Genomic DNA, 14,842 nt, shown 5'->3' with positions numbered 1-14,842 from the left:
CCCCCCCCCTCTTTTCTCTCTCCCTCTCTCTTTCTTTGTCTGTCTGTCTGTCTGTCTCTCTCTCTCTCTCTCTTTTTTTTTCTTTCTCTTTTATTATCCCTGAATGAAATAGAAAAAGGATGGTGTTTCATTTGACTCTTCCAGCCATGTCTGTTGAGGTCCGCTCGACTCTTACTGTAAGTGTCCATCTTGGAAATTGACTGCTTTGCGTTTCAAGCTCCTCTGAGGGGCGGACCAGAGGTGGGCCAGTTGTGGGCCAGAGGCAGGCCAGATGTGGGCCAGAGGCAGGCCTGTTTCTCTACAGGCGCAGTGGTGGCGGGTGGGCAGTAAATGTTGTTATGAGCTGGGTTTCATGCAGGCCAGGGCAGTAACAAAGACCTGCTTGAAAACCAGAAGGTCAGAGAGGAGGGGGACAGGATTAGAGTGTGTGTGTGTGTGTGTGTGTGTGTGTGTGTGTGTGTGTGTGTGTGTGTGTGTGTGTGTGTGTGTGTGTGTGTGTGTGTGTGTGTGTGTGTGTGTGTGTGTGTGCGTGTGCGTGTGTGGAGGACATCAGGGAGTGATGACAATGTGTTCTATCTCTCGCTTGCCTTCGTAGCCATGGCAGCTGCCTGGCACAGGGTGAAAGAAACCTGAGGCAGGTGATATCACCTGCTGATGGTGAGTTCTACCTGCGCCAGGTGTTAGAGCAGGGCTGGGCATGGCGCGCCGTGTGCCAGTGCAGGTGGGCATCGTTCTCACTCTCAGATGAGCACCTCCGACTCCGTCTCTCTCCAGCGGGTGCAGGTGTGTGTGTGTGTGTGTGTGTGTGCCATGGCAGGCCTGGGATGCTGGAGCTGGCTGTGTCTGCAGCTCCTGGTGCTCATGAGGTGTAAGTATGTCCTCTTACTGTATAAGCTCACATCAGCTAGAATTGATTAGAGAGCGTCTGAAACCGTTAGTGGCATCCACTATTTATTCATTGTTTCATTTATTGATTTTTGTTGTGGTTGTTGTAACAGAAATGATTGATACCGTTTTTAAGACTATAAATGGTTAACTTTGTGGGTTCCTAAATATACTCAAGTATATATACTCGAGTATTGGTAATGTATGAATGTTTATGTAGGCTATATAGCAAAGTATATCAGGAGGCCAGTGTTAATGAATAATGAATCAAATAATGTTGCTCCTATATTCAGCAAGCCGAAGTAAGGATTGAATTGGCTTTGCACTGAGAGCTTATTGCTTTATGTGTTTGACATGTCCTGGTGAGATGTAGACAGAGCATGGTCAGGTTTCACCAGCGTTATTGATCTTATGTCTAATTCATGTGCCATTGTTTGCTACTGAAGAAGAATATGAATATCTCATGTGCATTGTTTATTCATATCACAGACAGTGTGTTGACATGGGTGTTGATGAATGTAACCTGTATTTAGCAATAAGTGTGTGCAGTGCACGCTGCAAAAAAGGAGACAACAAGATAAAAACACTAAATCTAAAATGATCTGTCCATGCAGCAAGATCATTTCACTTGACAAGATTTCTTGAATTTAGATAATTAAATCTAGAAATAAGACGAGAGTGTAAAGTTGGAACACTTAAAATAAGAAATTCACTCATAAAACAAGAAAAAAATACCCAACACTTCTAAATCTAAGTTGTTGTTTTTTGTGTTGATAAGATAAAATAATTTGCAGTGCAGTATTGAGCTGTCCGTTTGTCCAGTAGGATGACAGCGTATCGTTTGCGTCTCCTCGACTCCTGCAGGTGAGAGAATCGAGCTGGAGGAGCGCGGCGTCCGGATCGTGGGCGGGCACCCGTCCTCGCCCAACTCGGTCAAGTACATCGTGTCCCTGCAGAGCACCAAGCGGCAGCACTTCTGTGGGGGGTCACTGGTGCACACGCGCTGGGTGCTCACCGCCGCACACTGCAACATCGGGTGAGCGCCGCACTCACGGCAGGGCTCGGGTCTCATGCAGCACATCTGGCCCTGATATGGCCCTGATTTGGCCCGGTAGCCTCGGCATTATATATTGGGGGTGGTGGTAGTGTAGTGGTTAAGGAGCTGGGCTAGTGTGCAGTGTCCAGAAAGTTGCCGGTTCAATTCCCAGCTTCCACCGTTGTGTCCTTGAGCAAGGCACTTAACCCCAAGTTGCTCAGGGGACAATGTAATGACAATGTAATCCCTTGTAATAGACAGTAGTTGACATATGTAAATCACTTTAGATTTTAAAAAGTGTCTGCTAAATGTAATGTAATGTAACATTTGGCCCTGCTATGGCCCTTATCTGGTCCTGGTCCATGACTGATCTGCTACAGAGATGGTCTACCTAAACCAGAATACAAGCCACCAGAACGTGATGCTTAGTAGCATAGGCTGAGATGGCTATTGCGTTGCTAGTTCTCCAGACAGCAGACCCCTCTTGGTCTTGGCATGGTCTGGAATTACTCTGGTCTCTGGTAGACTGATCTCATTACAGAAAACCAGAATATAGTACATGAAAACAGGCCTGGGCAGTGTGCTCTCTGTGTCAACTTACAGTAAAATAATAGATTCAAATAAAGATTCTAAGACTTATTTTTTAGATGGATGGATAGATAGATACTTTATGGATCCCCAAGGGGTGCACAGACGTTTTGACGTTCACTACAAGAAGATGTAGTGAATAGATTAACGTTTTGATGTTCTCTACAAGAAAATGTAGTGAATAGATTAACGTTTTGACGTTCACTACAAGAAGATGTAGTGAATAGATTAACGTTTTGACGTTCACTACAAGAAGATGTAATGAACATCGAAACGTTAGTCTTTTGCTGTGCACTGTTGCATTCAAAAATGAAGTCTAAGAAAACGTGTGTGTTGCTCTGGTATCCTTCAGTCTGATCATGATCCGTTTCAGGGTTGTAATGTATGACTCAGGGTCTTATTATTACACTGCAAAAAGTGATATCTTATATAGGCCTACCAAGTGTTATAATCTTATATCAAGATAAAAGATCTAGTTTGTATTGTTTTTAGTATAACGATACTTTTAAGGCAAATGATCTTACAAGAAAGCTTAAAGTAATTATCTTTCTACTAAACACAATACAAACTAGATTTTTTATCTTGATATAAGATAACACTTTTTATATGCATGTAAGATATCACTTTTTGCATTGCAATAAACCAGAATACATCCAACTATAAAGCCAAATTCAGTGTGCTCTCAGTTTGGGGTAAGAAAGAGTATGTGTTTTGCATTCCACAATATGAACAGAACTTGAGAGGTTATACAGGACACCTGTGCGGCACCTTTTGGCAGACTGTCAGACTTTGAGTTGTAATCTGTTGTGCAGTACTTCTTTTCATCCTCAGAAAAGTCTTCGTTTGAGCTACATTTACCGTCTAGAACCTTTTGGCCTTAAAAGAACACATACAGTAGATAGAACACACAGAAGGCTGCTTCAGGGGGCTCCTGATTGTTCATTTCATCATGTCCCCTCTGTGAGTGTCATTCTGAGCCGGAGTGACAGACGACCCGGTCGACCTTGACTTGTCACCGCAGTGCTTGTTTATCACGGAGGAGCGTGTCACCCTGTCAGGTCAGGTGTCCGAAACGAGGCAGACACAGGGCCTGGACCCCGTCAAAGCCCCTCTCAGCCCTCGTAAAGAGGGCTTTGTGTCTCCCAACACTCCGAAATAGAACCCCGGAGTTAGTGTGCGAGGAGGAGGTACTCAGGGGTTGTGTAATACATGCATGCCAACTGAGATAACATTGCTTAGAATACAGGCACAACATGAGTACAAATACAGCAATCAAATTCTAAAATCAAATGAATTCATTCAACAGAAATGTTTTATATTTATACAGTGAGTCCTAGTAAAATGCTTTGACTATCACATCGTATTCAATTCTGTTCAGTTTTGTAAGTGTAGTGCCTTCACATATGAATATTTCTCAAAGCGCTTTACAGGTTTGAACTAGACAAGGGGTTTATGAGGACCCTAGTTGGCATGCATGTCTTACACAAGATGTTTATCCTCTAGATTAGAAACACAAACTTCTCTCTCTCTCTCTCTCTCTCTCCTTTCCTCTCTCTGTGTGGTCAGGGCGGAAAACATGTTGGTTGTGGCGGGTGAGCACTTCCTGGATTTGGCAGATGGGACGGAACAGTACTTCAAACCACAGCGCCTCATCCCACATCCATCCTATGACCAGTTCACCAAAAACGCTGACATCATGCTCATCAAGGTACCCATACTACATCCACCTGACACAAAAAAATGCTGACATCATGCTCATCAAGGTACCCATACTACATCCATCTGCCACCAAAAACGCTGACATCATGCTTATCAAGGTCTATATGTCAATCTCACTAAAAAAACACAGACATTATGGTTATCAAAGTGCCATTACTATGTCAATCTCACACAAAAACAAAAACGCTGACATCATGCTTATCAAGGTCTATATGTCAATCTCACTAAAAAAAACGCAGACACATTATGGTTATCAAAGTGCCATTACTATGTCAATCTCACACAAAAACAAAAACACTGACATCATGCTTATCAAGGTACCCATACTACGTCCATCTAACACCAAAACCGCTGACATCATGCTTATCGAGGTCTCTATGTCAATCTCACTAAAAAAACGCAGACATTATGGTTATCAAAGTGCCATTACTATGTCAATCTCACACAAAAACAAAAACACTGACATCATGCCTATCAAGATACCCATACTACGCCCATCTCACTGAAAAGAAAACACTGACATCGTGCCTATCAAGGTACAGAAGAGTCTGAGCACTCACCCCCAGACTCATTGAGCACTGGGAGTCTGCAGTAGCATTATACTCCATGCCACACTAACATCAGACCCATGTCAAACTACTGTAAGATCAGATCCAAAATGGCTGCTGCTGTCCACTGCCAGTGCGAGGCCGGCAGATTGCTGTGTTTCCAGGAGGTCAACACACTTTAGGTTTTGCTCCATCTCAGCTATAGGCAGTAAGAATTCTGATAAAAAAAAGAAATGTATATGAGTGTGTGTGTGTGCCCATCTATGTATTTTTCACTGTGTGTGTGTGTGTGTGTGTGTGTGTGTGTGTGTGTGTGTGTGTGTGCGTGCGCGTGCGTGTGTGTGTGCGTGCGTGCGTGCGTGCGTGCGTGTGTGTGTGTGTGTGCGTGTGTATGTGTGTGTGTATGTGTGTGTGTGTGTGTGTGCATGTGTGCGCGTGTGTGAGTGTGTGTGTGTGTGCATGTGTGTGTGTCCATGTGTGTGTGCTTGTTTTGTAGCTGGGCAAGCCCGTGGTGCTGACCGGTTTGGTGTCCCTGGTCCCGCTGCCGCGCCAGGACGAGGGGGTGCTGGAGGGGCGCATGTGCCAGGTGTCGGGGTGGGGCTACACTACCCACAAGGGCGGGCACCTCTCCCCGACCCTGCACAGCGTCACCCTGCCCGTCATCTCCGTCGCCCGCTGCAACAGCAGCCAGTCCTTCAGCGGCAACATCACCAGCTCCATGCTGTGCGCGGGGTACCACGCCGGGGGCAGAGACGCCTGTGAGGTACTGACCTTTGACCTCTGGACAGAGTTAGCCTATACTGACAGGCAGACATCTTTAACTCGAACGTAACCGCTATCTCTAAACTCGGTGTGGAGTCAGTAGCACCAAGATAGTCCCGAAGTGGCCCCAGTTAGCACCCGCGCCAAGAGGTGTGAAAGCCCCAATTAGCCCCAGCACGGCCTGGCTAGCTTGGATTTAGCCCGACGGTCTGGAAGGGGCTATTATGAGAGCAGGCTGGAAGGGGCTATTATGAGAGCAGGCTGAGAGGCTACTCTGTGTAGGACATGTGATGAGTAAACTGGCCTTGTGTATCCTACATGTCTTGGCCTTCAATTGGAGGATAAGACAACTAGATTACATCACAAACCTGGCTATGCCCTCCTGTTGTGTGCATGTGAGTGTGTGTGTGTGTTTGTATGTTTACCTGTACTGTACTGCTGCTGTGCTGCTGTGCTGTGCTCTGTGTGTGTGTGTGTGTGTGTGGAGGAGGAGATCATCACTCCATTTAAATGGTGGGCTTTGCCTTCAGCGACAGAGGGGAGCTTTGGGGAGGGGAATAAGTCGGAGAACTCTATTGAAGAGGTTTCCTTTGGGGGGTTGGGGTAAGGGATGGGGGTGTGGGCGGGGGCAGGGGGATTGCAGGACTGGAAGGCATGGCAGGGGCGACTGCACAACTGGGAATAGCAGGCACTGCAGAGGGACCTGCTGAGGCCTGTTTGTCAAAACAAAGACTATTTTTTTCTGTTTCATTTAACATCAAAACAGGTATGCAGTAGTGATAGCCATACCAATAGAGAGGGAAAAGTCTAGCTTCAGTGGATAGATAGATAGATAGGTAGATAGGTAGTAAGTAAAAACACCATGTATTGGTTCTACCTGTGCACTTAACACAGGTGATCTCACCAGTTAAGTTGTGCTAATTAGAATCAGATGGTTGAAGTTAATGGTTGGAACAGATATAGACCTCTGAAGTTCGCCTACAAAAAAGCCACCATCTTTGCCCAAATAAGGAGATCCGGTATCTCAAGATTTTTTCTATGGGAAAATAACATGGGGATTTTGAATTATCGCACCTGTTAAACTCTCACAGGGACGAAGAAATTGGAAATGCAGACGTTTTGTGCTACAAAGTTTTGTCCTCTGCCTTCAAGTGCATACTGTGATCTTCGGTAGGTGAAGATGGCACACTTTGATCTTTGCTACCCCAGAGCTAACTTACAATTCAACTTGCCATAGGCAGTTAGCTTCAATTAACTCCCGGATCTCCTTATATGGGCAAAGATGGCAGCTTTGGATCCTTTTTGTAGGCGAACTTCAGAGATCTAATATGGTAGGACTTTTACTTTCTGAAACTGGTTTCCACCAATAACTGCATACTTTTTTGGGTGTGGGTGCACAGTTATGGCAACTGTTAGGGATCTCGTCAGGACATCCTTATGAGCTTGTTTCAAGAGATTAATTAGAGAGAGAACAGGTTGATTTGAGAGGGAAGACAGATTGAGAGAATGAAAGACAGATTTTTTATTTTGTTGAAACATTGATCAAAGCAGAACTGAGCCATTTAGTCCGGAGATGAAAACTTTGTGCAAATAATAAATTGTGCAAAACAACACAGTTGTTCACCTGCTGCTAACCTTTGTGCTGGTGTGTGTTGATGTGGCAACCACCAAATTGGTGTACTTCTGGTTGCCAGGGCGATTCTGGCGGCCCACTGGTGTGTGGCGGGCGGCTCCATGGTGTGGTCTCCTGGGGCAACGGCTGCGGCGACGCCAAGTTTCCAGGAGTGTACACATCCGTGGCGAAGTTCCGTCGGTGGATCGACCGGACCGTCTACAGTTCCTTCTCACGTTGCTTTAAGTATTGATCGCACACAGCGTTCATCTTATCCTTTGTCCAGTCGGAAAGTATCGCTATTCATTGTTTTATGAGAAACATTGTGACAATTGTTACATTGATTTGTCTCTATGGACTTTGTCTCTTTTTTTTTAATCATTTAGAACTAGAAGTGATCATACTGTATCTGTGTGATAGTTAATGTTGCATTTCTAAGGGCCTATAAGCCTGACAAGAGAATGCGGCCGGGGTCTGGCCTTTGGAGTTTTATTATGGGATATGCTCATGTCTTAAGTATTTCTAAGGGTGCTGGAGAATCTCGATGGAATTAATGGAGAATGTGAGACATTAATAGCAGGAATGTTTGAAGTCAACACAGAAACTAATGCAGAGTGGGACAGAACTGGAATGGATACATTAATTAATCAATTCAACACACACACACATGCACACACGCACACACACACACACACACACACACACGTGTTCATGGTTGTGTACATACTGTATGTACATTCACACACGTGTAGCCTACATACAGTACTTGTGCACACACATAGCCTACACTGCTTACAAATGTGATATATGCTGCTTAGTGTTAACTTAACTTTGCTCTGTAAGATCTGACGGCTTTAATGCCCACCTGAGAGCTTGTCATGGATCCTTATGAGGTCCAGTGGGACTAGGCGTGTCCTTGCTCCTGGCCATGGTGCAGACAAGCTCTGGTTTCAGAGACTTTCCTCAATGCCACCTGTAAACTGATAGCAGCGTCATAGACCCGGCCTGAACTACATTCACTGCAGATTCACACCAACCTATTCCTGCCTATACCTTTCATAACGTTTCATAACAGCTTTTTAATCCACGCACGTACGTCCCCCTAAAGACCGGAGCTGAGCTTTAAAACATCATAACAATAGGATCCCTCCCCATCTGAAAAGCTAACGTTACCACCAGCGGACATCTTAAAGGGATTTGATTGCAATGTGTAGGGTGTTAGGCCTATTGTGTTTACTAAATGTCGTGACAATGTCAAAGTAACACCTAAACAGAAGATATCAGTCATCTCTTCCCAAAGGAAGAGGGGTACTAATTCATGTTTTTCAGTATTGTTTTCAGAACTTCAGAATTCACGTAAAGAGTTATTGTGCTATTGCAACTTTGTGGATTTCAGAGTGCATAGTGCGTTTGACATTTAATGGAAGGCGCACATAAGATTGATTATTTTGATTAGTGAGCATCTCAAAGGCAGATACAGTTTGGTGATGTTATTGTGTATTGTATGAATCTGTCACCCATGCCATGGCCATGGCCATGGCCACAGACTGCAGTTGTATTCAAAAGTTTCTGAATGAAATGTCGAAACACTGCCCCCTGTCGTTGATAGCATGCAGTCGCAAGCATATTGAACACCAAATGGGAATTTCCCACATTGTAATTCTGGTCATTTTCCTGAGTGTATAGGCTTTGTGGGGAAAGCGGGTCGTGAATAAAGAATTTGTTAAATGAATAACCCACCAACTTTTTTTGTCATATCTTGAAACCCAATTCTCAATATAGGTTTGTACCTCTCACTGTTGACAATTAATCTATGCTCATTAAAGTTCCTTCACCAATAAGCTATATATTTTTAATTCATTTAAATTGTCAGATCAAACTGTCAGACAGCTTTAATTAGGCCTATTGTGGTGATTTGTGTGTAATCTATCAATCCATTTATTGAATATAATTGACTGCAGTTGTATAAGGCGTGAATGAATGTTACAATTGTTATATTGTAACAATTAGGGAGCTATATCTCTGATCCAACCCCCTTTTCTGCAGTTATTCTGATTCCGATATCCCTGGGAAAAAGGTTATTGCCCACCTTGGCTGCTCCCCAGTAAAATAGCATGACGACACCTGTCCAAAGTAAAACCAAAAATGCTTCAAAATGTTTGTGTAGTCTTCAATTGCAGTTAGAGTGTGTTTTTCCAGCTTGACGACATCTGTTGCAATAAAGCGTTTAAAAAGACCAAATGCCGCATTTCCCCAGTGTCGTAGATTTGTTCGTCCATATCTTAATAGCCCTCAACTGTAAAATACAAATAAACAGCCGCGGAAATTGGCTGATACTGCCAGAGCAAATGTTAAGTTTTCAGTGGATAGGTAGTCTCGCCATTTGTAATTTGTTTGCCTGCACCAGGAAGATCCCGGCACAGTGACGCGCTTTCTCCATCGGGTCTCGTAGGGATCCGTGTTTTGCATCGCGCTCCGATTTGCATTTCTTTCTCAGATTTTCCGTGCAACGTTCCAGCCGCCCGAACCTGCGCGCATACCTCCGCAATTGTATGCCTTCCAATTTCCCAAGTTGCACGTTTGGAAACCACTGGAAAATTTGAATATTGTTTCTATGCGAAGCCAGTGGAGTGGAGAGGGGAAATTCGGAAATTCACATCCACTTGCTGTTAGGCTACACGTGCCTAGAGAGGTAGGCAAAATATCACTGGGTTTGAGGACGGCAGTGTGGGAAATTTGCCGTTTTCTATATCGGATTTGAGGATATTTTCTGTGTAAGCAGCCTCATTTGGCTTAAGCGTCGGTTGAGTTAAGACGTTTAAGCTAGATATGTCGGAAGTGCTACCATACAACGAAGATAAAATGACTGCTTATGGGAACGAAGGGGATGAAGACCACCTTTCCTTCACCTGTCGCCTACAAGATACCAATAACTTCTTCAGTGGTTCACAAAATAAGCGACCACCTAAGCTTGGGCAGATTGGGCGAAGCAAAAGAGGTAATTGTCAAATTATTATTCGATGTAAGAAATACAAAATTCTCTCTTTGCCTCGGTGTTGAATCGTTGCACATACATTGAGATGTGGATGGAATGAGAGATGAACGACAAAGGAAATCATATTGTGCGTAATGGATGCCGTTTAAATGCGGTGGTGTTTTTCTTTGCCGTTTTATTTGTGTGTAGCTATTCTTACATGCGCAGTGAACACGCCAAGCCATGTCAACATTATATTGACAATTATTTATCTTTTTCTTCAAATAAATTGTGCCTTGTCTGTTTGATGTAATGTAAAGTGTTCTGCAGCAGTATATTTAGCCTTGAATAACGATTTTATATTGACACTAAATGCCATCTTCAGTTCTGAAACCAATGCATGGTGGTTCATGCGTGTCTGTGTGTATGTCTGTAAGTATGTATGTAGCCTGTGTGTGTGTGTGTGTGTGTATATATATATATATATTACACATATCCCTCTTCTCCCCTCCCTCTCTGTCTCTCCTCTCTCTTTCTCTCTCTGTCACACACACACACACACACATACAGTACACACTGTATGTGTGTGTATATAGTGTGTAAAAAAGAGAGAGGAGAGACAGTGTGTGTGTGTGTGTGTGTGTGTGTGTGTGTGTACACGCAAGCCCCAGTGATCAGTGCATGTCTATTGATGGCAGCTTCTCCAGTGCATCTCACGATACGCAAGAATTACCTGAATGTTAACAGGATGGAAATGGTTTAAGACAGCCCATCAGTCAATGATAATGTGCCATTGCCTGATGTCATGAGCGAGCCTGAGCCTGAGCCTGAGCGTAGCGCAGTAGCCACTAATCCATTCCCTCTCTTCATTGGCAGTCATTGAAGATGACACGGATGCTGAGGGGGCGATGGAGAAACCGACAGAGAAGTCCAACTCGGGAGTGTAGAGGAGAAGCACCCCGCGACGGCACCCAAAGACTGGTTTTGTATATTTAGCATCGATGGTTTCTACCCAAAGACAGTGTGTGTAAGACGGAAGCACCCTTTCTCCCCTCCAAGGCAGCAAGCACTGAGCGTAACCTTTCGCCATCTCGCCATCATCGCCACCGAAGAAGTCTGTGCGCTGGACTCCAGTCCAGCGCGCCAGCAAGCAAGCACACTGATCCGCAGACCAGGGGAGTCTGCACATGTGCATGATGGAGATCTATGTTTTTAAAACAAAAAAAAGCACTCACACATATACACACACACACACACACACTCTCACACACATTTTTATTTTTCTCTCACATGGAATCTGAAGCAATGACGTCGGAGTGTGTCCTTGGTTTTAGAGAGAGAGAGAGAGAGTGCAATAGTTACCTTTTTTGAGGTTTAAGAGTGTGTGTGCATTTCTACACCAAATCAGCACGTTGCCCTCAAACTGTGGTTTGGTGTACAAATCCTGAGGACAGGCGGGCGAGCAGAGGCAATCTCTGATTCTGATAGCAATCGTGACTTTCTTCCACAGATGGATGTAAAATGATCACCTAGAGGAGAGATATTTATTAAATCTTTGGATAATGTTTTTCAGTGTTTTAAGTCTGAGCAACTGTTTTGTAGGAACAGGATAACAAAGATTGTGTTCTGTTATTTGTTTTGTTTTTGCTCTTTTCTTTTGTAACGTACTGAATTTTGATGTTGCTTGACAGTTTTAAAAACCATCAGCTCCCAATGTCTTTTTGCAGCAGGTTATTTTATACATAACACATATTTATAAGCTTGTCAGGGTCATCTGGAATGTTAAAGGTCATTATGATGAATACTAATAATCTAGAGAAACTATTTCTATTGTGTAAAGTACTATAGTAGGTGTGCCAAATTCACAGCAGCATCATGTTTCTCCCGTGCTCCTGGCACAAGTCCATGTTCCTTTGCTCATGTTTACAGGGCTGTTTCATATTGGTGGTTTAAACCCCCTCCTTCCCATGCATGGCGAACCTGAAGACCTCGAGACCCTTCTTAATATTAACAATGGTGTAGCCGTTTCACATGCATTTCTACCGTAGCATCTGTAATAAAGATTTTTGGAAACCTGGAGCCTTGGAGCGAGGCGTCTCATTGGTCAGCGGTTGGGTAGCTGCGTGTCAGGCCCTGTGTGTTGTGTTGTGTTGTTGTGTTGTGTGTTGTGTGCGGTGCATGAGCTGCCCAGAGACGTGGCATTTGCAATGCTGCCTCGCTGTTTAAATCATTCATCATCTGGGAGGAGCCTTTTGTCAGTGTACAGCATTTTTAAACTGTGTCTGCCCAGATCACACACACACACACACACACTCACACACACTCACACGTGTGCACTTGCACTCACACACACACACACACACATGTGCACTTGCACTCACACACAAACACACACTCAAATGTATATGAAGAAGCAGGCCATGTCATGCCCAGCTGAATGCCATCTGCAAACATGTGTAGAGAGTGGCGATGGGCTGTGGCGTGAGTGTGCCAATCCCAGCTCCGCTCTCGTTGTCAGCAGAAGCAGCGCTGGCGCAGGCTCGCTCGGGTTTGATGCCATGGCAACGGATGCACCTAGCATGCAGTCCGAGAGAGAGAGAGAGAGAAGGAGGATAGTCTGAGCAGTCCTCAGTGCAGAGAGAGAGGGAGAGAAGGAGGATAGTCTGAGCAGAGAGAGAGGGAGAGAAGGAGGATTGAGCAGAACTGTACGAGACGATCGGAATCTTCCAAGGAATGTGCCCAGTCGCTTTGCTGATGCAGAGCCAGACTGGACTTTGTTTTTTGCGTGTGTGTGTGTGTGTGTGTGGTCCAGTCCCTTCCTTGTGATGCTTACATTTCTGAGTCTTTCATTATGTTAATCACACACCTTTTGAATGGGATGCTCCGTGATGCATACCCCAGTACACGTCGATGTGATTTTTATGCATCTCTCAAAAGTCTAATCCTTAAAAATCATAACAGTTATTATTTCTCACAATGGTCAGTATAAACACATCTTTGGGAATGGCAGTCTATAAGGATTGATGCTTTGTTGATATCCCACAAACGCTGGCATGCAGATACATGGTGGTGGCTATTTGTAGTTACTTCTGGACATTAGCATAATGTTTATTGAGTCTGAAAATGGAAGGAGGCCAGCATTTGCATGCTCTTATTTTAGAAGCAACAAACTTCAAGCAAGTGCTTACATCCATACTGAAATTACTGCCATGCTCTCGAGTCAGGCACTAAGTAGACATAATTAATTACCCTCTCATTGGAGTCTGGACTGAGCAGGCCTTACACTAACATTAGCCTTTAACAGTTAATATAGGGCCTCTATGAAGTGAGATGGCTTAACTTAGACTTATTCATTTAATCTATTTTATATTTACTTGAAAAATAATGTATTATGTTATACGTACATAAAAAATAAAATTTGAACAAGCCTTTTTGACATGCAAGGCAGGCGATGCCATCAATCATGCAAGAAAATCCATCCACATTTCTAATCAATTTTCAAATGATTGAATGGTGATTTTGCACCGTGGCGGCAAAGTGAAACTTAACGATGAGATCTATTGCCTTCAGAGACATTTTAAACAGGCTCTTGTAAAAGCCAGACAGACTGGATGAGGGGATGAGGGTGGGGGGGGGGGGTCTCTGGCAGTAGAGGAGCTCTCCTCTCCTGTCCTGTCCTATCCTGTGCACTCCAATGAGAGTGTCCCTTGCGAGGCCGGACCCATAAAGGACTAAGGCTCGGGCACAGAGAGAGAGAGAGAGGCCCAGAGGAGATGCCTTGTGTCGGCCGAGACTATCGGAGGGAGGGCTTACGTAAGCGGTGGCTTTGGTGGAGGTTTGCGAGGGCAGCACGAGGTCATTCCGACGTTCCGAGTCTGGGTGGGGTGGGGTGTTCTCACTCTCTCGCTCGCTCTCTCTCACACACATACACACATCACACACACACACACACACACACACACACACACACACACACACACACTGCTCCTGCATGGCCACACAAATAGTAGGAGCCGCAAAGGGAAATGAGTGTGTGTGTGTGTGTGTGTGTGTGTGTATGAGGGGGGGGGCGGGGGGGGGGGGGGGGTTACGGACAGGAATAGCGCTGAGTGTTGGTATAACCCAGGCAACCGTGGGGGAAACCACGAGTCACTGCTGGGTTGGCACAGTGAGATGAGGCAACACAGAGACATTTAAATGCCCCTGCGGTGAGTTCTGCTGCCCTCCCCGCGGCCCCCCACCCCCCTGGCAGTGGGCTCATCCACTCCGCAGGTCTCCCGTGAAATCCCCCTTTGTCCACCGACACCCCCACCACCACCACCACCACTACACACACACACACACACACACACACACACACACACACACACACACCCCTCCCCTGACATGACGACCTCCTACAGAAACACAACCTGATGCTGCTCCTACACTGCACTCATGGAAACTTGTTGTGTGATGGTATTACACTCACGTTGGCCGCATTATATTTTTCCTATTATACACCACCAAAAGCAGTGACCTTTGCTAAGGTCATACTTCTTAGCAGTCAAAACAAATAATGGTGAGGAGGATATTCAGGTAACAAGTTCTCTGTTATCGCCCATAACAACTACAGTCAATACACCACTCTGCCGCAGAAACAGCCTTCTGTTGTCCCTGGCATTTGCAGATTCATTGCTCATGTGACATTAAAAACTCTGATTCACACAGACCACACA

At 44.9% G+C, this 14,842-nt stretch overlaps 2 protein-coding genes across 2 annotated transcripts; both read left to right on the top strand.

Annotated features, from left to right (window-relative positions):
* The first annotated feature begins 670 nt into the window (after window positions 1-670).
* On the top strand, window positions 671-8,851 carry LOC134092239 (trypsin-3-like). Its single transcript, XM_062545037.1, has 5 exons — window positions 671-868; window positions 1,750-1,921; window positions 4,076-4,217; window positions 5,273-5,539; window positions 7,233-8,851. Exons 1-5 carry the CDS (start codon window positions 745-747, stop codon window positions 7,401-7,403), a joined length of 876 nt encoding a protein of 291 aa, XP_062401021.1. The 5' UTR covers window positions 671-744; the 3' UTR covers window positions 7,404-8,851.
* A 723-nt stretch (window positions 8,852-9,574) lies between these two features.
* Window positions 9,575-12,298, top strand: camk2n1 (calcium/calmodulin dependent protein kinase II inhibitor 1). Its single transcript, XM_062545024.1, has 2 exons — window positions 9,575-10,148; window positions 11,001-12,298. Exons 1-2 carry the CDS (start codon window positions 9,980-9,982, stop codon window positions 11,069-11,071), a joined length of 240 nt encoding a protein of 79 aa, XP_062401008.1. The 5' UTR covers window positions 9,575-9,979; the 3' UTR covers window positions 11,072-12,298.
* The last annotated feature ends 2,544 nt before the right edge of the window (window positions 12,299-14,842 follow it).

The sequence above is a fragment of the Sardina pilchardus genome, chromosome 9, assembly GCF_963854185.1.
Source record: "Sardina pilchardus chromosome 9, fSarPil1.1, whole genome shotgun sequence".
NCBI classification, from domain to species: domain Eukaryota; kingdom Metazoa; phylum Chordata; class Actinopteri; order Clupeiformes; family Clupeidae; genus Sardina; species Sardina pilchardus.
This window is presented reverse-complemented; position numbering and strand designations above follow the sequence as displayed.